The sequence below is a fragment of the Lithobates pipiens genome, unplaced genomic scaffold (genome assembly GCF_037356315.1).
Source record: "Lithobates pipiens isolate NorthernLeopardFrog02 unplaced genomic scaffold, aLitPip1_a1.2 Scaffold_3, whole genome shotgun sequence".
In the NCBI taxonomy this organism is placed as follows: Eukaryota; Metazoa; Chordata; class Amphibia; order Anura; family Ranidae; genus Lithobates; species Lithobates pipiens.
In genome coordinates, this window is record NW_027507790.1 from 271,521,256 (window position 1) to 271,545,488 (window position 24,233).

A 24,233-nucleotide genomic window follows, 5' to 3' on the forward strand; every position below is an offset into this window, starting at 1 on the left:
CCCTTCTCTCCATCAACATGGGGACAAGGTGCACCCACCCAATGCTGTCAGACTGTTCTAAACACGGGAAACATGCGCCACTTTACAGGCATACTATAGACACCCCTCAGGTATGAAATTTAAAGGAATATTACACTTTTATTGTTTTTTATTGTCACTTTTTTCACATTATTAAAATCACTGCTCCCGAAAAAATGGCTGTTTTCAAAACTTTTTTTGCATTGATACAAGTCCCCCCTGGGGCAGGACCCGGGTCCCCCAGCACTTTTTATGAAAATAACTTGCATATAAGCCTTTAAAGTTAGCACTTTTGATTTTTCATGTTTGTGTCCCATAGACTTTAACAGTGTTCGAACAAAGTTTTTGCCTGTTCGCATGTTTTGGATGCGAACTGAACGGGGGGGGGGGGGGATTTCAGCTCATTCCACACATATTAATTCATCAGTACCTAATTAATCTTGAAAAAAAAGTCATTTTGGACATGCTTGGCTTTCAGAAGCTGCCTATTTACTAATCAAATGCCCTACAAGGAACAAACCAACATAACAATGACATTAATTTGAAAACCACCCATTTCCAGCCCTAGGTTTCATCTCTATCTACATTGAAAATAAAAAATTGCACAAGGTTTACACAACTTTGACCGAGGATTAACAACATTTGAAATTCATTAGATTTGAGTGAAAGCTATTTGATTCTTGTGTGAAAACATTTCTAAACAAATTCCTAGAAGTAGTTATTCATGTCTATTTTTGCTATCAAAGATGATTGTGTATTTAATTCAGGTTTAAATAAGATAATGAAACATTTTGGAAAAAATATACAGCTTAGAAGTCCAGCACTTGAGACCAATATGGCAAATATCTCCACAGCCACCATGTATTTCCCTTTAGTGCTCAGATAGGCCGGGATCATGGCAATCCAGACACTGCAGAAAACCAGCATGCTGAAGGTGATGTATTTGGCCTCATTAAAACTGTCCGGTAATGTCCTCACCATGAAAGCCAGAACAAAACTCACAGCTGCCAGAAACCCCATATAACCCAACACAGAGTAGAACCCGATCACGGACCCTTCATTACACTGAATAATGATCTTGTCCTGATAAGAGTGAGTGTCAATTGCCTTAAAAGGGGGAGAAGAGAACAACCAAATAATACATATTATCACTTGAATGGATGAACACACTGATACTATGGAATTGGCCAGTTTGCTTCCAAGCCATTTCCTCCAGTAGCTGCCAGGTTTGGTGGCTTTGAAAGCGATATAAACCATGATTGTTTTAGCAAGAAGAGAGGAGACCGCTATGGAGAAGATGACTCCAAATGTCACGACACGCAATATACAGGTTATATCCAGTGGCTGACCAAGGAACAAGAACACACAGAGGAAGCTCAACAAAATGGAGACAAGAAGAACAAAACTCAGATTTCTGTTATTAGCTTTGATGATCGGGGTGTTCAGATAGGTAATAAAAATCCCCTTTATTAAAACAGTCACAATGCAGAGTACAGCAGAAACTGTTAAGAATACTTTAGAAATGCCATCATTGTAGGAAAGGAATTCAAGGTGTTTTGGAATACACCGATCTTTCTTCTCATTGGGCCATTCTTCCTCTGGACAATTCATACAGTTCTCACTGTCTGCCAAGAGTAATACATATAACACAGATTAATTTTTATTCTAATTAATTAAACAGTCATTTTTGGAGGCGCAGTGGGGATGTAATTTGTACATATGCAGCACACTACTGAAGGAGCTACTGAGTGGATAAGCCCCCTGAGACTAATCTGGTGGATGGACTATTCATATTATCAATTTAACCACTCTGCCACACTCCTGACAATGAGTTAGAAGACACCAACTTGAGCTGGATCTGTAGTTATATTACCACCAACCACTCAGATCAGCTTAACCGCTTGCCGACCACCTCATGTAGGAGTATGACAGCCCAGTGGCGCTCCTGCACTGGATCACATTATTATATACGTAATCCAGCACTTCCGGGTAGGGGCCGTGCGAGCGCATCACAGCCGTGCCGGTTATTCTGTCATTAGTCACAGCACAAGCTGATCAGTGGGTCCCGGCCAATGGATGACATTTGGCACCTGCTGATTGGAGAAGAAGATGACAGGACAGAGCTCTCTGACTGTGAGCATTACAGAGCTCTGTCCTGTCAGTGGGGATGTGCCAGTTTTTGTTTCTCTGCAAAGCAGGGAATTAAAACCGGCACATCCTTTAGTAAAAGCATCTCAAAGTGAATGTACCAAGGTCTGTTAGGCAAATGTTTAACCCTATGATTGCCCTATATGTTAATCCCTATCCAGCCAGTGTCATTAGTGCAGTGTCAGTGTATATTTTTTAGCACTGATTACTGTATTAGTGTTACTGGTTTTCACAAAGTGTCAGTGTCTGACTGCCCACCATACTATCACAGTCCTGGTATAAGTTGCTGATCACCACCATTACTAGTATTACAAGTTTAAAAAAAAAAATGCTGCATATATACTATTGTTTTAGACGCTATAATGTACGCGCAAAACAATCAATATATGCTTATATATAAAAGACAAATTCCCAGAGAATGAGGGAGAAAAGAATTTAAATTTTGACAGCTTGGTTGGAGCCCTTCTGGTGGTACACAATGATCCTTACCTGTTTAAAGTCAGTAATTGTAGAAGAAGTATCTGGAGGGGTTTAACTCAAATCAGTCACGGAGCTACAATATGTTTGGGACTGGAGGGGAAATTAGCAAAGGAGTAGTATTGTAGGAAGAAGTGAAGCCTTAGGGTGTTAGGACAATAGCTTTGAGAATGGTCTAGATAAGATGGATGACACCCAAAAGGTGGTAGGTAAGGTGATAATGAACTGGAGTGTCAGTGTTTGCTATACAGTACAAGGATGGGGGTAAACAACCCTCTTACCAAACTCAGATGTAGGTACATACACTAATGTGATGACTCTGGAGAACCCAATTGGCCCTTTTGGAACAGCTGGGGCAAACTGGTGACCTAGTTCTGTGTCTATGGGACACAGAGGATGGGCTGGCGATCCTGCTCTGTGTTCCTTGAATGCTGAATGTTAGACTGGTGGTTCCCGTGTCTGTGGTACAGCTGAGGGTGGACTGGCAACTCTGTTCTGTGTTTCTGGAATCGCTGAGGATAGACTAGCAATTCCACTCTGTGTCTATGGAATAGCTTGTGCTGGCAGACAGCACTCTGTCCCAACATTCCTTCCCCGGTCTGGTGCCAAGTGCCCTGGATCTTTCCAGGCAGTTTTGTAAAAGTTTTCTCTTCCACTCCTCCACAGTTTCGGGGAGCTGTTGTTTTTTCCTCAACAGAGAGCAGTCCCACCTAACGGTGATGGAACTACACATCCAGCATGGACATTCTGCAACAGTTTTGTGTAGGTTAGTTAGTTTTTACTTGTAGAGTCTTACATTAACATTTACTGGTGTTTTTCAGTACTGAGTTTGGTTCTCTTTGTTGATTATATAGGGTAAAACAGTTATTTTCATTGCACCATAACAACCAATAATGATCTAGGGCAGTAGGTTTGTAGATCTGATGTGAAGAGGGGCTTTTGATGTGAAATTAATTAATCAAGGTGAGTGACTGCAACATCACAGGCTTGGGTTCCCCATTGATAAGCAACGCATGCATTTTTTACATACTAGATTGGGGTGCCTTGGGATTTTGCATACTTTTAAACAAGGGTGCCATGTCTGCAAAATTTTGAGAAACACTGGGCCAAATGTATTCTCCTGAGGCTGCCCAGTTGTCCACCAACAAGAGGAGAGTCTGCATAAACCCATAAAGGTTAACTGCATATATCTACCCTTTCTTTCATTTTCAATTTTTTTTAAAGATGTTTTTATTGATTATGAAGACAAACTTACATACAGACATAAAGAAAACTGAATGAGGTGGTTATTACAACCAAAGAGTACTAAAGCTACCAGGTAGACCCTTGAGTAAGAGTCAGAGGGCTGGCTATCCATCTGCCCCAAATTGTGGTAGAGAGTCCTTAATTCGTTTCAACCATGTGGATCTTGTTGAGGATTGTGATCCCTTCCATGATAATAATATGGACTTTGCATAAAAGTATAAGATGCAGAGTAGTTTCTTAGCATGAGTGGGAATAGACAGGTCACCAAAAATGCCTAGAAGGCAGTTCTTGGGATTCGGGATATAGGGCAGGCCCAGTGTGGAGGAAATAAAGGAACCAATGTCTGCCCAAAAATGGGGCAGGTCTAGAAGCAGTGTATGAAATCACCAGTTTGGCCACATCCTCTGAAACATTCTGCGGAGGGGGAAACCCCATTTTATACAACTTGGCAGGAGTAATGTGAGAATGATGAAAATTTTTAAGCTGAATAATGCAGTCTCTAGAGGATATATATCTTAACTGAGGATTTATCCCCTTTCTTTAATTTAGATAGACATCTTTGGGAAGTTTGCTATAACTTTAAGTTACTAGATTATCTTGTTATTAACAGATTCAATTTATCATTATTATAATACCCACAGTGGAGTGGACTATCTCATCTCCCGTAGCCCCCATCCAGACAGTTGAAATTTTGCACATAGGAGCGGTGTTAATGGTTTTATTGTATTGGCTGTGGCTTATTGCAAGGCTATACATGTAAACTTTACCATCATATTAAATTAATGTTTTTCATCTTCATGTTTCTTTTTTCTATTAATGTATTGTATGATTGTACAAATACTGTGCTCTCACGAAAAAGTAGGTTCTTGGTTCATGTTGAGAGTTTATTGTATTCCTTTCATTGATCCACACAGTGATAGTATATATTGAGGTAAAAAAATATTGTACAGCTTGTTTTTGAATAATAGGGTACACATGGAGGTATCATAGAATATAGAACGTTAACATACATCAGTCTTTTTACAGGGTTTTATTATGATCTGATAATACAATTTTAGCAATGACACTTGTTTGTACCTGTAAAGTCCCATTTGTTTGTTTTGCTTTTTCTTTTTTTTCTTTTTAGACAATATACCATGAGGGAAAATCTATGGAATCCACGCATAATGAATTTCTTTGTAATCTCAGAAAATGCACTGGGCTTATTTACTAAAACAGTATCAGGTGCAGCCCCCACAAAGAAACCAATCAGCTTCTAGGTTTTGTTTAACCACTTGCCAACCAGCCGCCGTCGTTATACGGCAGAAGGACGGCTGTCCTGCACACATCGCTGTACCTGTAGGGCGGCTCGCGCAGGCGCAAATGCGGGTGGCAGGCTCTCGCTCCCACTGCATGCTGCGGGAGCATGCCCGCAGGTCGGGTGAACTTAAAGTCAGCCAGCGACCCGTGATCACCTAGTACTGAGGCACAACGGGGATCTGCCTTTGTAAACAAGGCGCATGTCCGTTCTGATAGAGGACATGTCAGAGATCTTCTGTTCCCTTTGATCAGGGAAAGTGATCTCTGTCATGTCCCAGTGAGCCCATCCCCCCTACAGTTAGAACACGCTGAGGGGACATAGTTAAACCCTTGATCACCCCCTAATGTTAACCCCTTCCCTGCCAGTGTCATTTATACATTTTATTATTATATATATTTATTGATCAATGTAATAATGTCACCGGTCCCCAAAAGTGTCATTTTGGGTCAGATTTGTCCACCGCAATGTCACAGTCCCACAAAAAATCGCTGAAAGTATTTTTCAAGATAAACGTACTGCATATCTTAAGTCTTGAGCCTTTCCAAGCTGCTTACATACTGTCTAGCCACTGTACAACACGTGATCAGTGGAAGTGGATGCACACGCAGTTGAAATGGAGGATGCACATGCATCTGTCAATGGTTCTGCATGGGGATAGCATTAATAGACCCTCTGAATGAGCGCCAATGCAGAATACAGTGTTGCTGGTCATACCCAAGAAAGCTGTAGTGTTTCATAACATTATATACAGCTTAAAGGCATCTCTCAAGCATTTAGTCCCCATGTCCCCAGTTACAGTGCCCAGCCACCCATGCCTTTTTTTTTTACAACATATTAGCCTATTAACCTACAAAATAGGCAGAATGTAGTATCAAGAATGACCCCCCCCCCCCCCCCCCCCTAGACTTCAGTGAGATCAAATACTGTAATATGTGCAAGTGTATGGAATTCACAGATTCTCCCCTGTAAATCAAATGTGCATTGGAAGCCCTGATTGGCTGAAGGAAATAGAAGGCTTTGCCCAATCAGGGCTCACAGCACTATTAAAGCCATAATTGGACACAGTCATGATGACTCTCTGCAATCATGGCTCATTACTCATAGACCCGCCACTTCCCAGAGCAGCCATTTGCAGCATGATATTGAAGTAGTGAAGTGGAGAGAGATAGAACAGGGCTCTGTTCATTGCTACTAGCGAGTTAGTGTGCTATAGTGTGCTATTGTGATTCTATTACAAGTTTAAAAATCTTTTCTATTCAAATTCAAATTCATTCTATTCGAAATTTGAATTTCATATAAAATAAATTTGAATTTGAATAGAAAAGATTAGAATTATATGAGTCCAGCTGCTCCCAACCCCACAAGCATCTGAGAGAAACATGGTCCCACATACGCCTGATCTGGTGGTGTACCCAGGAGCGGAGGGAACCTTTCAAACGAGCCCCAGAATCAACAGGGGAACCCATTGCCATAGGCAAAGCCATCATACTTGACCCTCTTTGTTCCTATCTGTCTTGGCGTGGGTCGGTGAGTCGACCCCTAAGGCCCTTATCCCTACCCTTCTTCCCCTCCCCCCGCTTCCCCCAACACACCTCCCCTTGTTTCCCCCCCCTCCCCATTTCCCTTTCCCCTTCCTATTTCACCCCAGACACCCCTACAGTTGCCCTCTTGCCCTATGACATGATGCGAAGACGCATAACCCCCATACCCACAGACAGACGACCCCCCTTCCTTGCTTACCGCCAAAAAAAATGTCTACCCTGTACACTAGATGTTCAGAAGAGACCACCCTGCAACACAGGGTTGACCAGACTGAACCCCAACCACACAGACCACCACTTCCTCTTGAATGGGCCTTGTTACAGCATGAATGTTGACCTCAGACAGAGCTCTCAGGTTAAGGGGACTCTTCCCAACGATGTTTACTGATTGATCCAAAGTTATAAGCCTAAGAACATGATTGTTACAAGGTTATTAATGATTGATAATTTAAAATGCACCCCCCCCCCATCCCTATCTGTATAAATATAATCATCTCTTGGGAGAAGCATTTGCAAGGAGCACATTTGCAAATGGGGCTCTTTCTCAAAGTGGGGCTATTTCTATAAGTGAGATCACTTCTGACTCTGCACTTCAGCGAATGCACAAAGCAAATGAACACAAGAAAATGCTTGAAAATACGTGAAAAACACCACCCAGACATCAGGTGACCTTGTTTACCCCTTCACCTCTTTCTCCTTGTAACATGCTCTCTCTTCCACTCCTTTCCTCTATCCTTAAATTAACTCTCTTCACCCCCCCCCACAGCATATATATATATATATATATCTCACCCTCACTTTTGTCCTCTCCTTATTACTGAACCCACCAACTCCTGCTAATTCTAAATCCACACACACAAAAAATCTCCAGGACCCTGGGCCAAATCTCTTCATATAAATCCCACTTCCATGTTGCTTCCCTCACCCTCCTGCTTCTCCTAACCTCTGGAGATATATCCCCAAACCCCGGGCCTCCATCATTTAACTGCACCCCATGCACTCATCATCCTGCACCCTCTGGCAGCAGCTGCAATCAACACAATTTAGTTATCAATTCTATTCTTCCCTAGACCAGACTCTTGTACTCTTTGGAATTCCTGCTCTGTCTGTAACAAACTCACCTCTCTCCATGACCTCTTTATCGCTAACTCATTTAATCTACTCGCCTTTACCGAAATATGGCTTCATGAATCCGACACTGTGTCTTTTGCTGCCCTATCCCATGGTGATCTTCTCTGGACTCACTCCCCCAGATCCAGTGGACATAAGGGAGGAGGTGTCAGAATCCTTCTAGCCCCACGTAGCACCTTTCAGGTACTTCATCCACCTCCCTCTCTGTCCCTCTCTTTCAAAGCACACTGCATTTGTCTCTTCACTCCAGTATTTCTAAGGATAGCTGTGATCTACAGGCCTCCTGGAGCAGTATCAACCTTTCTTGTTGACTTCTGTGCCTGGCTACCCTACTTTCTTTCTTCTGAAATCCCCACAATCATTCTAGGTGACTTCAACATCCCTATTACCACTAACACTCCTGCCACTTCCAAACATCTCAGCCTTTGACCTGAAGCAGTAGATATACGCTCCTACTCACTCTGAAGGCAATATCCTTGACCTTGTTTTCTCTCACCTTTGCACTCCATGCAACCTCTCTATCCAACTATCCATTTCCTCTCTCTAATCCATACCTTATTAGTTTCACTCTCTCTATCTCCACCTCCTCTCCCTACAAGCCCCTAAAAGTTACCTGCAGAAACCTGTGTCATCTCAACCCTTCTCTTCTCTACTCTGCTACCGACAACCTCTATGACAAAATCTCATATCCTATCCTGCACCAACCTAGCCCCTTTTGTCTAGAACGCTTCACTTCTAGCCTCACTGGACTCACTGGCCCCCTCACTACACACAGAATCAGGCCCCGACCCCTTCAACCTTGGCAAACAGATGATACTAGAAGTCTGAAAAAAAACATAGTCGTGCTCACGAGCGCCTGTGGTGTAAGACTAAGTCTTCGAAAGATTTCAACCAATATAAATCTGCCCTCCAAAAATACAATTCCAGCCTCCTCACTACCAAGGAGACCTATTTTAGCACTCTTATTATCAACTTATCATTCCGTCCCATCAACTCTTCTCTACCTTCAACTCTCTACTTCCTCCTCCACTGCCTCCACCGGCCAACTCACTCCCTGCCCAGGAGATCGCCAATCACTTCAAACAGTAAATTGATACAATTCGCGAGGAGATCTCTACTGTTCAGATACCCTCCACACTTCACACTTCATGCCACAGGTACAATCATTACTTCTCTCTTTCAACCCCACCACTATAGATGAGGTTGCTAAACTACTTGATACAGTCCACCTTACCACATGTCCTCTGGATCCCGTTCCCTTGCAAATGCTATGTTCACCCTCTGGCTCTATGCTACACTCTCTAACCCACATCTTCAATCTCTCCATCTCTTCTGGCATCTTCCCCAACTCTCTAAAACATGCACTTGTCAGACCCATACTTAAGAAGCCCTCTCAGGACCCATCCAATCTTAACAACCTATACCCCATTGCTCCCCTTCTTATCCAAAATCCTTGAACGTCTGGTCTACAACCGACTGAGCATCCACCTTCCTGATAATAGCCTTCTTGATCCCCTTCAGTCTGGATTTCATCTTCAACACTCCACAGAATCTGCTCTCCTAAAACTAACAATCAATCTACTAATAGCCAAAACCAATTGACACTTTTCTTTACTCCTACTCCTGGACCTCTCTGCTGCCTTTGATACTGTTGACAACCCCCTCCTCCTCAAAAAACGCCATGCCTTTGGTCTCCGTGACTGTGCTCTTTGCTGGTTCTCTCCCTACTTATCCAACCACACCTTTAGCGTTTCTTACAACTCTACTTCCTCCTCCCCTCTTCCTTTCTCTGTTGGGGTCACCCAAGGTTCTGTTCTTGGACCTCTCCTATTTTCAATCTACACCTCCTCCCCGGGTCAGCTCCCATGGCTTCCAATCAATACCAGCTTTACGCTGATGACACCCAAATCTATTTCTCTACCCCTCAGCTCACTCCCTCCTGTCTCCTCACGTATCACTAATTTACTATCAGATATATCAGTTTGGATGTCACACCACTTCCTCAAAATCAATCTTTTCAAAACCGAACTTATAATTTTTCCTCCCCCATATGCCCCTTTCACTTCCCCTGCTCTCTTTTTTAAAATCGATGGCACAACTATAAGCCCAACCCTGCATGCCAAGGTTCTAGGCGTAGTCCTAGACTCTGAACTCTCCTTTAAGCACCACGTCCAATTATTGTCAAAATCTTGCCACCTCAACCTCCGCAACATCTCCAAAATACGCCCCTTTCTAACCAATGACATAACAAAGCTTTTAATTCACTTGCTGGTCATCTCTTGCCTCGACTACTGCAAATCCCTTCTCATTGGCTTACCTCTACATAGTCTATCACCTCTTCAATCCATCATGAATGCTGTCATCCACTTTACCAATCGCTCTGTGTCCGCTACCCCTCTCTGCCAATCCCTCCTCTGGCTTAAGCCGCGTACACACGTAGCGGTATGTCCGACGTACTTAGTCTGGCGGACTTCCCGCCAGACCGTCCGTCAGACTTTCTGAACGGGCTACTTGCCCACACACGGCACTATCCGCCCTACTTTTGAAATGAACGGACTCGCCCACACACGCAGAGGAAAGTCCGCTTATTTCAAGCGCGTCTCCAGGTAGGTGGGGCCCGCGAAGGAGACGTCGCTGGCCCCGCCGCCTGGTATGGACTTAAAGGGGAACCCCAACGCCGAAAAAAATCGGCGTGGGGGTCCCCCCCAAGTCCACAACAGACCCTTGTCCGAGCACGCTACCCGGCCGGCCAGGAAAGGGGGGGCGAGCGAGCGCCCCCCCCCCCTCCTGAGCCGTACCAACATGCCCTCAACATGGGGGGTGCCTTGGGGCGCGCCCCCCCACCCCAAAGCACCTTGTCCCCATGTTGATGAGGACAAGGGCCTCTTCCCGACAACCCTGGCCATTGGTTGTCGGGGTCTGCGGGCGGGGGGCTTATCGGAATCCGGGAGCCCCCTTTAATAAGGGGGCCCCCGGATACCGGCCCCCCACCCTATGTGAATGAGTATGTGTACCCCTACCCATTCACCTGTAAAATAAAAGTACAAATAAAAGTACAAAAAAAACACAACACACGAGATAAAATACTTTATTGCACAGCTCCGGGGGTCTTCCGTCTTCCGCAAACTGTTGGCACCTGTATAATATATATATATATATATATATATATATATATATATATATATATATATATATATATATCATACCTATACAGTATACTATATATATATGTTACAGCTTTTGCACGTCTATGAATTTCATGTTAAAGTTAAAAACAATTAATATTAAAAACATAGTATATGTATATATATACTGTATATACAGTATGTATATAAAAAATATAAGGTATACCAGTCATATTGGATATCTGCCCTTCTGAACATGGGACACAGTCATAGCAGCAAGAGTGGATTGATGATCCTGGCTTTTTTCTGTATCCGGGCAAACAAGAGTCCACACACCGAGACTCCAGCTTCTAAAAGGAAGTGCAAAAAAAAAAAAATTGACTTGTGTGAAATAACATTGGAGATTAACCCCCCTGACGGTAGTCTGGCTCTGGGTGGAATTTTTATACCAAAAGCGGTAACCCCAAGCCAGACTCGGGACCGCATCGCTGGATCCAGGAGGATGTTTACTTACCTTCTCCCTCAGATCCAGCAATGTCCCCCCCGCTGTACGAGCGAGCCGTGTCTCGCTCGATCTATCACATAACCGATCTCCGTGCCCTGCGAGCATTGCGACGGCGCCAAATTCAAAAAGTAAAACACACACATTACATACAGTATAATGTAATCTTACAGATTACATTGCTGTATGTAATTATTTCACATCCCCTTTGTCCCTAGTGGTCTGCCCAGTGTCCTGCATGCAGTTTTATATTATAACAACTGTTCTTTATGCCTGGAAACTGGAGATTGTCCATAGCAACCAAAACTGTCCCTTTACATCAAAAATGGTTTTAGACCAGCTAGAAAACAGCGATAATAAATTGGAATCACTCGCAGAATTGAGTGATAGCGATTTGTGGGGAGATCCGTCATCAAATACTGAAAAGTAATGACAGTGACAATTCTGCAACTGAGCAAATTTCAGTGTTTTTGATTTGATGACATTATTGAATAATTTTTATTATTGATTACTTGGTACAATTATTTATAATTATTTATTATATTATAATTTATGATTTCATTTTTCAAACTTTATCATACCCGGGATGACTCTGACTCTGACACCTGACTAGGGTTTGGACAGATTTAAGTGAATTATTCCTAAGAATTACAGGACTACAATATAAAACACCAAATTTTCATGCAAAATAATTGTACCGCTTTTAGCACCTAAAATCCTAAATAATCATACCGCCAGCTAGGTTAAATAAGAGTGTGTTGAAAACTGTTTCTGTCTTTCCTTATATGTGTCTTCCATTGCATATTTCTATTTTTCAGTAGAGCTGCCAGCAAGTCTCTCAGTGTATAGACTGGAGATCCTGCCAGGAATAAGACCCCTTTCACACTGGAGGCGTTTTTCAGGCACTACAGCACTAAAAATAGCACCTGCATAGCACCTAAAAAAAGCGGCTCCGTTCACTCCAGTGTGAAAGCCCGAGGACTTTCACACTGGAGCAGTGCGCTGGGAGGACGTCAGAAAAAGTCCCGCCAGCTGCTTCTTTGGAGCAGTGAAGGTGCGGTGAACTCACCGCTCCTCCACTGCTGCTCCCCATTGAAATCAATGGGGCAGCGCTGTGATACCGCTCCGACTGCGTTTTGCGGGCAGATTTAACCCCTTTTCGCCCGCTAGTGGGGGTTAAAACTGTCCCAAAAGTGGCTGAATAGCGTCGCTAAAACTACGGTAAAGAGTCACTAAAAATAGCGCCGCTTTACCACTGACACCCTAGGCAGCGCAGTGTGAAAGGGATCTTACTTTTCTTATTTCAGGCTGACAAGACTGAGCCACCGCCTCACACTGGAGGAGACTTACAATGTTGATGATAATATTGAGGAAGTTGATTAGAGTTGTCAGCCTGCTATAGGAAGTGCTGCTACTGGTGTGATCTCCGGGTAAGAAACTGCAAAGGATTCCCAAAAAAATGAAAACCGAAAACCGTGATATAGTGATGCCTAACATATTGAAAATAATAAATGAAAAAAAAAAAAAAAAAAAATATATATATATATATATATATATATATATATATATATATATATTGTGACAGAGCGAGGCTCTGTCCCTATGAAATTGGAGGAAAACGAGACGCAGACACAGAGTTTGCATATCTCCAGCCCTGTGTCTGGGTCTTGATGTTAACGAGCAGGGTGTGTGCCCAGCTGCATATAAGCCATATAAATGAAGGGCTGTTGGTGTGGAAGGTGGAGGAGTGTGAACAGCTTGCTGCTGGCTGAAGAGTGGTTTGCCCTGTGGGAGACTGTAGTCCGTGTAAGGGACTGGGAAAGGCTGACAACCTTGAGAGTCAGGAAGACTAAGGAATAGTGATGGCCGAACGGTTCGCCCGGCGGTCGTTTCGCGGCGAATTTCCGACATTCGCGGTCCGCACGTTCGAACGCCTTTTTCCGTCGTTCGCCGCGGCGGACTTACGTGTTTAATGTATACAAGAACTTTAACCTTTGGTGACACGTTTATCATGTGATACAGGACAGCCAATTGAGACATGACAGCACATGGACACTTGTACATTCCCCCTAACCTATAAATACACCCGATCCGGTGGCCATTTTACATTCTTTCTTCTGTTACGATAGGGACAGGTTCCTGTGTGGAGTAGGGAGAGATAAACCACTAGCTATTTGGTACACAAAAGTTCTTTTCAGGACTGGTATAGGTGTTAGGTGTTGATAGGTTTGCTGTGCTGCTGATTCTTGCAGCAGCCTGAGTGTCTTTTGTTAGTTTAGAGAAAGGGAAAGGACGGTGTATGCTACAGGGACAGCCAGATTAGTCTTTCATCATCATCATCATCATCATCATCATTAGCTGTTACTATCAAGGTCCACAAAAGAGCTGTTCCAGTAACCACTAATCGTTCTCTTTTTTTGCCAATTTGTATAGGGACAGGAAGGAAGCAGTGTTGTCAGGCAGTGAGGGTAATTTTAAAGACTTGCTGTTATTATTAGTTCCACAAAGGTTCTTTTCAGGACTGGTATCAGTGGTACAGTAATAGGCTTGTACATGTATAATATTCTTTCTTCCAAATATAGAAAGGATATTATACTTGACTGCTGCCCTTCTGCTGCAGTCTGCTAAACATTCACAACTCACTTGTTCCACAAAAGTTCTTATAAGGACTGGTAACTTGGTATAGGGTGCTACGGTACATAGGCTTGAGTGCGGTACAGTCTGCTGTTCTGTAAGGACCGCTATCGGTCCACAATAGATAGGGTTGACGTGCACCACTGCTGACCGCTCACCTATACTGCAGCAGTCCTTCAGCGGTATAGGGACTGACGTACAGTCTGCTAATCACTAACACACAACCTGCTTGTTCCACAAAAGTTCTTATAAGGACTGGTAACTTGGTATAGGGTGCTACGGTACATAGGCTTGAGTGCGGTACAGTCTGCTGTTCTGTAAGGACCGCTATCGGTCCACAATAGATAGGGTTGACGTGCACCACTGCTGACCGCTGCCCTATACTGCAGCAGTCCTTCAGCGGTATAGGGACTGACGTACAGTCTGCTAAACACTAATACACAACCTGCTTGGTCCACAAAAGTTCTTATAAGGACTGGTAACTTGGTATAGGGTGCTACGGTACATAGGCTTGAGTGCGGTACAGTCTGCTGTTCTGTAAGGACCGCTATAGGTCCACAATAGATAGGGTTGACGTGCACCACTGCTGACCGCTCACCTATACTGCAGCAGTCCTTCAGCGGTATAGGGACTGACGTACAGTCTGCTAATCACTAACACACAACCTGCTTGTTCCACAAAAGTTCTTATAAGGACTGGTAACTTGGTATAGGGTGCTACGGTACATAGGCTTGAGTGCGGTACAGTCTGCTGTTCTGTAAGGACCGCTATCGGTCCACAATAGATAGGGTTGACGTGCACCACTGCTGACCGCTGCCCTATACTGCAGCAGTCCTTCAGCGGTATAGGGACTGACGTACAGTCTGCTAAACACTAATACACAACCTGCTTGGTCCACAAAAGTTCTTATAAGGACTGGTAACTTGGTATAGGGTGCTACGGTACATAGGCTTGAGTGCGGTACAGTCTGCTGTTCTGTAAGGACCGCTATCGGTCCACAATAGATAGGGTTGACGTGCACCACTGCTGACCGCTCACCTATACTGCAGCAGTCCTTCAGCGGTATAGGGACTGACGTACAGTCTGCTAATCACTAACACACAACCTGCTTGTTCCACAAAAGTTCTTATAAGGACTGGTAACTTGGTATAGGGTGCTACGGTACATAGGCTTGAGTGCGGTACAGTCTGCTGTTCTGTAAGGACCGCTATCGGTCCACAATAGATAGGGTTGACGTGCACCACTGCTGACCGCTGCCCTATACTGCAGCAGTCCTTCAGCGGTATAGGGACTGACGTACAGTCTGCTAATCACTAACACACAACCTGCTTGTTCCACAAAAGTTCTTATAAGGACTGGTAACTTGGTATAGGGTGCTACGGTACATAGGCTTGAGTGCGGTACAGTCTGCTGTTCTGTAAGGACCGCTATCGGTCCACAATAGATAGGGTTGACGTGCACCACTGCTGACCGCTGCCCTATACTGCAGCAGTCCTTCAGCGGTATAGGGACTGACGTACAGTCTGCTAAACACTAATACACAACCTGCTTGGTCCACAAAAGTTCTTATAAGGACTGGTAACTTGGTATAGGGTGCTACGGTACATAGGCTTGAGTGCGGTACAGTCTGCTGTTCTGTAAGGACCGCTATAGGTCCACAATAGATAGGGTTGACGTGCACCACTGCTGACCGCTCACCTATACTGCAGCAGTCCTTCAGCGGTATAGGGACTGACGTACAGTCTGCTAATCACTAACACACAACCTGCTTGTTCCACAAAAGTTCTTATAAGGACTGGTAACTTGGTATAGGGTGCTACGGTACATAGGCTTGAGTGCGGTACAGTCTGCTGTTCTGTAAGGACCGCTATCGGTCCACAATAGATAGGGTTGACGTGCACCACTGCTGACCGCTGCCCTATACTGCAGCAGTCCTTCATCGGTATAGGGACTAAGAGTTTTGTCACAGGGTCATTTAAAAAATGACAGGCAGAGGAAGAGGCAGGCCCTTCCGCAGGGGTGGTAGGGGTAGGGCAGGAGCAACAGGCTTGAGCCAAAGTGGGAAGTTGCAGAAGGTGCGTTCAATTACTTTAAAGGATGCACCAGACTTGGTTGAGTGGCTCGCTCAGCCTTACTCTTCTGCACCCTCCTCATCCTCTCGATCTGCACCCTCTTCTTCACTCTCTGCTATGTGCACCCCCAAAGACACTACCACCAACAACACGACCACCACCACCACCACCACATACCTTCCGCTTGAGTCACTGGAATTATTTTCCGATCCATATCAAGAGGACATTTCTGATGCGCAGCCACTCTTGGTATTGGATCAGGAAGAGGAGGTAGCAACAAGCGCTACTCAGCAGTCTGACGCCAGTACCCAGATCAGCCCAAGGAGGAGGTTGGTCCCCGGTGTTGCTGCCTACTCCGAGATCTCTACTTATAGCGGTGGGGAAGGTGACGTTGATGATGACGTGTCTAGTGATGTCACGTGGGTGCCCACAAGAGAGGAAGAGGAGGGGAGTTCAGAGGGAGATATGGACCAGCAGATAGGGAGGAGAAGCAGCAATGACTTACATTGCACAGCAGGGACAAAGCAGACTGCAAATGTATCAGGAGCGAGTCATCGACCATGTACGGTCACATCTGGCGCTCCCAGGACACCGGCACATGGCTCCGCAGTGTGGGCTTTTTTTAACGTGTCCGCTGCTGACAATAGCGTTGCCATCTGCAATCTTTGCAGTCAACGCGTTAGTCGCGGTAAGCCCAATACTCACCTAGGGACGACCGCCTTAAGAAGGCACATGAGCAGCCATCACCGAGCCCAGTGGGAGCAACGGAACACACAAAGCCACACTGCAGGCTCTCACCGTCCAGCCTCGTCTTCTACTTCTCCTTCTCCTCTCTCCTCACAATTGTCCTCCACTCCACCTTCCATCACGCCAAGCTCACATTTTTCTGCAAAAAGGCAGGCTTCCGTGGGCCTAATGTTTGAGCGTAAAAAAATGATGACGCCGGATAACCCTCTTGCCCAACGGTTGGCGGCTGGCTTGTCAGAACTCATAGCCCGCCAACTACTGCCATATAAACTGGTGGACTCGGAGGCCTTTCGCAAATTTGTGGCCATTGGAACACCACAATGGAAGGTCCCAGGAAGGAAGTATTTCTCAGAGAAGGGCATCCCAGAGCTATATGGCCATGTTCAGCGGCAAGTGAATGTATCTCTGGCACACAGTGTCGGTGCCAAGATACATCTGACCACAGACACGTGGTCTAGCAAACACGGGCAGGGAAGGTATATCAGTTTTACTGCCCACTGGGTGAACCTTCTGACGGCCGTCAAGCATGTAACCCGTGGCACCCGTGTAGATTTGGTTTTACCGCCACGGATTGCATGCAGGCCTGACTCTTCTTCTCCTCCTCCTACTCCATCCTCCTCCCTCTCCTCCTCAGCTGCCTCCTCCTTTTCCGCTGCTAGCGTCTCTTCCACTGCACCGCCCAAGCTCCCCAGAACCTATTCCACATGCCAGGTGAGACGTTGCCATGCCGTGCTGCGTCTGTTGTGCCTGGAAGCAAAGAGCCACACTGGCCCGGCACTCCTTTCAGCTTTGCGTTCACAGGCAGATGAGTGGCTAACACCGCTCAATTTGACAGTTGGTAAAGTGGTGTGTGACAACGGTGCCAATCTGCTTAGCGCATTGAAACAGGGCAAAATCACGCACGTGCCGTGCATGGCACACGTCTTAAACTTGGTCGTGCAGCGATTCCTTGTCAAATACCCTGGGGTCCAGGACATCTTGCGGCAGGCAAGGAAAATCTCGGCCCATTTCAGAAGATCTTACACGGCCATGGCTCGCCTTGCTGACATTCAGCGGCGACACCATCTGCCGGTCAGACGTCTTATTTGCGATTGCCCGACGCGATGGAACTCAACCTTCTATATGCTTGATAGGCTGCTCCAGCAGAAACGTGCAGTTAACGTCTACCTGTATGAACTCTGCGAAAGAAACGGTTCTGGGGAGCTGGGTTTTTTTTCACCGCGCCAGTGGCTGCTCATGCGCGACACATGCAGACTTCTGCGGCCATTTGAGGAGATCACCAAACTGGTCAGTCGCAGCCATGGCGCCATCAGTGACATGGTACCTTATGCCTTCTTTCTGGAGCGTGCATTGCGTCGTGTCATTGATCAGGCTGTGGAGGAGCAGGAGCGGGAAGATGAGGAAGTCGCAATGCTGGATGAATTCCCAGGGGGGGCTACTCTATCTGAGACAAGTCAACAACAGGAGTCTGATGAGGAGTCAGAGGAGGATGGTGCCGGGGCGGATGAGCAGGAGCAAGAAGAGCATGCTTTAAACCTTTCTGGGATCCCTGTTGTGCGAGGATGGGGAGAGGAGAATGAAGAGGACGACATTATCCTGGATGATGAGCAGGAGCCAGGCCACCACACCGCTTCCACTTTAGTGCAAATGGGGGCCTTCATGCTCCAGTGTTTTAATAGGGACCCCCGTATAAAAAGCATGAGGGTCAAGGACCAGTACTGGGTGGCAACGTACTTAGACCCCCGGTACAAACACAAAATGGCGGAAATGTTACCGCCGTCGCAGAGGGCTGTCAGAATGCAGCACTTCCAGGCCTTGCTTCGAGAAATGCTGCATTCTGCTTTTGCGTGCGCTGGCAGAGGAGCAATTCCCACTCCCAGAGAAGGATTTGCGGGTACCAATCCAACAGCGCCTGCAAGAAGAGGCCGGTTTGAAGATGTGTTGGTGACTTCGGATATGAGGTCATTCTTTCAGCCGACCCATCGACAGGTGTCATCCGGATCCAGCATCAGGGAACGCCTAGACCGTCAGGTGTCCGACTACATTGGGTTAACGGCCGATGTGGACGCTCTGAGGAGTGATGAACCCCTAGACTACTGGGTGGGCAGGCTTGACCTCTGGCCAGAGCTTGCCCAATTTGCAATCGAACTGTTGGCTTGCCCCTCATCCAGTGTCCTGTCCGAAAGGACGTTCAGCGCAGCAGGGGGGATTGTGACCGATAAGCGTACTCGCCTAGCTCACCACAGTGTTAACTACCTCACATTTCTAAAAATGAATGAGGCATGGATCTCGGAGGAATTCAACACATGTGACCAGTAGACCATGTATATGTCTATAAACTATTTTTTTAATCAAGCACACAGACCTTCTTAATTCATTTGGCTCACTTCCTTGACCCAAAAAAGCACACCGTACTATATGCCCCTACCCTCCTCTTTGAAGAGGTTGAGCGGTGTCATATTTCTACTGGGGCTGCTTATGATATCCCTGTGCTGTGCTGACTTCCTCCTGGGGGTTCTTATTATGAAGGGATCACACTATCCCTGTGCTGTGCTGACTTCCTCCTGGGGGTTCTTATTATGAGGGGGTCACACCATCCCTGTGCTGTGCTGACTTCCTCCTGGGGCTGCTTACGGTGCTGCTGTCAGTGCTGTATGTCACGGTGCTGCTGTCAGCGCTGTATGTCACGGTGCTGCTGTCAGCGCTGTATGTCACGGTGCTGCTGTCAGCGCTGTATGTCACGGTGCTGCTGTCAGCGCTGTATGTCACGGTGCTGCTGTCAGCGCTGTATGTCACGGTGCTGCTGTCAGCGCTGTATGTCACGGTGCTGCTGTCAGCGCTGTATGTCACGGTGCTGCTGTCAGCGCTGTATGTCACGGTGCTGCTGTCAGCGCTGTATGTCACGGTGCTGCTGTCAGCGCTGTATGTCACGGTGCTGCTGTCAGTGCTCTGTATTACGGTGCTGCTGTCAGATGCCTCTATCACGGTGCATGTGTCATTCCGGTATGTCACGCTGCTGGTGATCATCTCCTGCACCCTCTTCTTTGCCTACCCTGGTCCCTGACCTTCCCTCTCCTCCATTGCCTTCATTAGCTCCATAGTCCTGAATTGTTAGAACAATTTCCCAAATAAAATAAAAATGCTTGTAGTTATCGATCCCAAATTCACCTCATACATGTATTATGTCATTGTCCAGATGGTGGGACTACGTTTTACCCCCTAATAATTACCACGTGGCCGCAAATTCGACATGAAGGTTTGCAAAGTTCGCCTCCCATTGAAGTCAATGGGGCCCGCGGCGAACGTTCGGTTTCGCGAACGTTTGGGTCCGTTCGCATTTCGCGTTCGCGAAACGTCCCGTCGGAAGTTCGTCCATCACTACTAAGGAAGTCGGTGAGTCCAGGGGGCTGGAAAGAGTTGACAAATCTGTTGGGAGCAAGCAGAGGAACTGTTGACAATTGAGAGCCAGGTGGCTTGGTATGTTCATTTGTGTGCTGAATGAATTTAAACCCCTGCGTGGGATTACTGGATGAACTAAATATTTTTGTTTTCTTATAATAAACGTGGGCTACCAGGCCCTTAACCATAAAACGCCTGCCTGATGTAGACTAAAACGTGCATCTACCAATTGTGCTTAATCACCCCAACATTACAATATATATATATATATATTTCAGGTTTACTTGCACTTGAAATATTTTTTTTCTGTAGACTGGTGTCAGCCTTGCCCTATTTTTTATTTTGTAATTTGAACAGGTATAACAAAATGCTTGTAATTGTATATTTAATAGAGCAAGAGAATTTCACTCTTACGGTTTACAAACATGTTAATTATTTTAACCTGGGGGGACAGAAGTCATTCCCCATGGGGAACCCCATAGTCCATGAGTAAGAGTAAGAAATAATCCCGAAAAATACTTTACTTTCTTTTTTTAACCACATCCTGCCCACACTATAGATGACTACAGCGCAGGATTACTTTGCTGGGAGGTCATCCATGGACAACCTCCTGGGATTGTCCTATTTGATCACTGAGTCCATGGGACTGAGATGATCAAAGATCGGGGTAAAGGGCCAATCACAGTGGCCCTTTTCCAAGTGATCACCTGTGTTCAATGACAGCTGATCACAGGATGTAAACACAAGCTGGTTATGGGCTTTTCTTTCCTCACGCTGACATTGTGAAGAGAGTAGAAGAGAGCCAATAACTGGCTTGTGTTAAAGGGGCATCAGCACTGGTAATCAGGGATGCCAATTAGTGCCCAACAGTGCTGCCAATCAATGCTCATGAGTGCTGCTAATCACTGCCCATCAGTGTTGCCAATCAGTGCCCATCAGTGCTGTCAATCAGTGCTGTCAGTCAGTGCCCATCAGTGTCTCCTCATCAGTGTCACTAATCAGTGCTGCCTATCAGTGCCCATCCGTGCTGCCAATCAGAGCCAATCAGTGCCTCCTCTTCATTGTCACTTATCAGTGCTGCCAATCAGTGTCCATCAGTCCTGCCAATCAGTGCCTCCTCATCGTTGTCACGTATCAGTGCTACCTATCAGTGCCCATTAGTGCCGCCTTATCAGTGCCCATCAGTGTTGCCTATCAGTGCCCATCAGTGCCTCCTCATCATTGTCACTTATCAGTGCCACCTCATCAGTGCCCATCAGTGCTGCATATTAGTGCCCATCAGTGCTTCCTCATCAGTGTCACTTATCAGTGCCACCTCATCAGTGCCCATCAGTGCTGCTTACCAGTGCTGCTATATCAGTGTCCATCAGTGCCACCCATCAGTGCCCATCAGTGCACATCAGTGATGGAGTAAAATTACCTGTTTGCAAACATTTTTCCTAAAAAGAAAAAATGTTTTTGTTTATTTAGCAATCAGTGCCCATCAATGCTGTCTATCAGTGCCGACTCATCAGTGCTGCCTATCAGTGCCCATCAGTGTCTCCTCATCATTGTCACTTATCAGTGCCACCTCATCAGTGCCCATCAGTGCTGCCTATTAGTGCCCATCAGTGCTTCCTCATCAGTGTCACTTATCAGTGCCACCTCATCAGTGCCCATCAGTGCTGCTTACCAGTGCTGCTATATCAGTGTCCATCAGTGCCACCCATCAGTGCCCATCAGTGCACATCAGTGATGGAGTAAAATTACCTGTTTGCAAACATTTTTCCTAAAAAGAAAAAATGTTTTTGTTTATTTAGCAAAAAATAAAAACCCCAGTGGTGATTAAATACCACCAAAAAAAAATTGGATTAAAAATATGATAACATCTATATATGGGTACAGTGCAGCATGACCATGCAATTGTCATTCAAAATGTGACAGCGCTGAAAGCTTAAAAATTACCTGGGCAGGAAGGGGTGAAAAGTGTCTACCGTGCAAGTGGTTAATTTCTGTGTTATTTATACTTATATGTGAAGGGTAGATAAGACTAATATAATATTTGAAGTAATAAAGTTCATGGGGGACATTATGAAATGTCATTGAATGACTATAATTGTTACACATCTGGTGAGAAAACTGTCCATTCGGTAGCCAATGTCATGAAAAGTGAGAGCCTCATGTTCTCCTCCTCACCGTATTATTGTCTTCATCCCATGTTATTTTGTTGGGGTCAATGTGAAGTTGGTCTTCTTCTTTAGCCCATGGTGTGTACAAACCAACATCAGTATCGATTGATCTTATGTGTCTATTAGACTTTGCCCAATTTACTATTTTGTAGTGGAAAGGAAATTCACCATTTTTATCAAACAAGGTCATTCTGTCTCCCGTCTTATATGGATTTTTTATTTGTTTCACATATTTTTGCAACTGGAGGAGACAGAAAAACCTCAAACAAGTTAAAACGGAAGTTTAAACAATTTATATGTTGCTGTCCCTTGTTTCTCCAACTCCCTTTATCAATGTAATATACAGTGTATATATATATATATATATATATATATATATATATATATATATATATATATATATATATATTAGAAATTTTGGAAATTCGTAGATTCAGAAGTGTGAAAATTTGAATTTCAGAATTGTTTCACTTTCATATTTCCGAATATTCGAATATTTGGAAATACTGATTTTTTAAAAAGTTGAAAATTTGGAAATTGGTAATTTCAGGAATTTGGAAATGCGACAATTCGAATTTCTGAATTTTTGAATTTCAAATTTCCAAATTTTCAAAATTCAAAAATTCTGAAATTTGGAATTCAAAATTCCGAAAGTCTGGAAATTCAAAAAGTTCAGAAATTCGAGATCTAAAAATAAGAATGAAAATCCAAAAATTTAAAAGAACAAAAATCCCGGGGGGGGGGCGTGGCTAACCGCCGAGCAGGATGGACGTCTGACTCCTCAGCTCCCGCACCGACCGGACTATCAACCGGAGCCTCGCCGTACAGAGTACACGTACGAACTCCTTACCGCGACAGGGTGACTACCATAGAGCCCAGCTATGCCTCAGACGAACTGAAAGCGGAAGGAATACCGGACGCCGAAGAAATTGACCGACTATTTTACTCAGCCGCCTGACACAGAAATCCAAGATGGCGCCCGCGGCCCTGTCAGAGAATCTTCGGCTTACACTGACCTCCCTGATGCGGACGAATCTGCAATATCCCTCCAGCAGCACTCCCCTGCAATATCTCCACAGAATTCTCCCTCTTCAGCCAGTAACAGCCCTGCCAAAGCGCGGATGCGAATGGATTCTGCGGGGCCTAACTCAGAGGTAAGCCCTGCATCCATCTTACCCACACGCCAGCCCTCAGCTATTGCGGCCTTCCCCACATCAGACCAGCCTGTCCTGGACACTACTATGAAGGAGATGCTCATCTCCTTGCAATCCTCTATACATAATGAACTATCATCCATGTTTACCCAGTTTTCATCTCATATGCTACATATGGGGCAAAAAATCCAACGTATTGAACACCATATGAGTGACCTGACTATTACGGTTAATGACCTAGTGGATGCCCAAGACCACACACATGACAAACAAAAATGGATGAAATCCAAAATGGCGGACCTCGAAGACCGCTCTAGACGTAATAACGTCAAGATCAGGGGTATCCCCGAATCGGTATTACCTCATGACCTTAACACCTATGCCAGGAAAATGATCTCAACACTGCTACCTGACCTGTCACCGATGGAGACCATTATTGACCGCATACACCGCATCCCCAAGCCGTCGCACTTGGCAGACACCATACCCAGGGATGTCCTGATGAGGGTGCACTTTTATCATGCTAAAGATCAGCTAATGTTCAAGTCCCGGCATATGAATAGGCTACCAGA

The 24,233-nt window shown here is 45.3% G+C and overlaps 1 protein-coding gene across 1 annotated transcript in view; it reads right to left on the reverse strand.

The window, feature by feature from the left end:
• Positions 1-507: 507 nt before the first annotated feature.
• Positions 508-24,233, reverse strand: part of LOC143940040 (vomeronasal type-2 receptor 26-like) — an 84,835-nt gene continuing 61,109 nt past the window's right edge. Inside the window, exons 4-6 of the mRNA XM_077461088.1 lie at positions 22,515-22,748; positions 11,212-11,335; positions 508-1,643 (exon numbers count right to left, since the gene is read on the reverse strand). Coding sequence (XP_077317214.1) covers positions 727-1,643; positions 11,212-11,335; positions 22,515-22,748 — 1,275 coding nt within the window. The 3' untranslated portion in view covers positions 508-726. The remainder of the gene's footprint in view (positions 1,644-11,211; positions 11,336-22,514; positions 22,749-24,233) is intronic.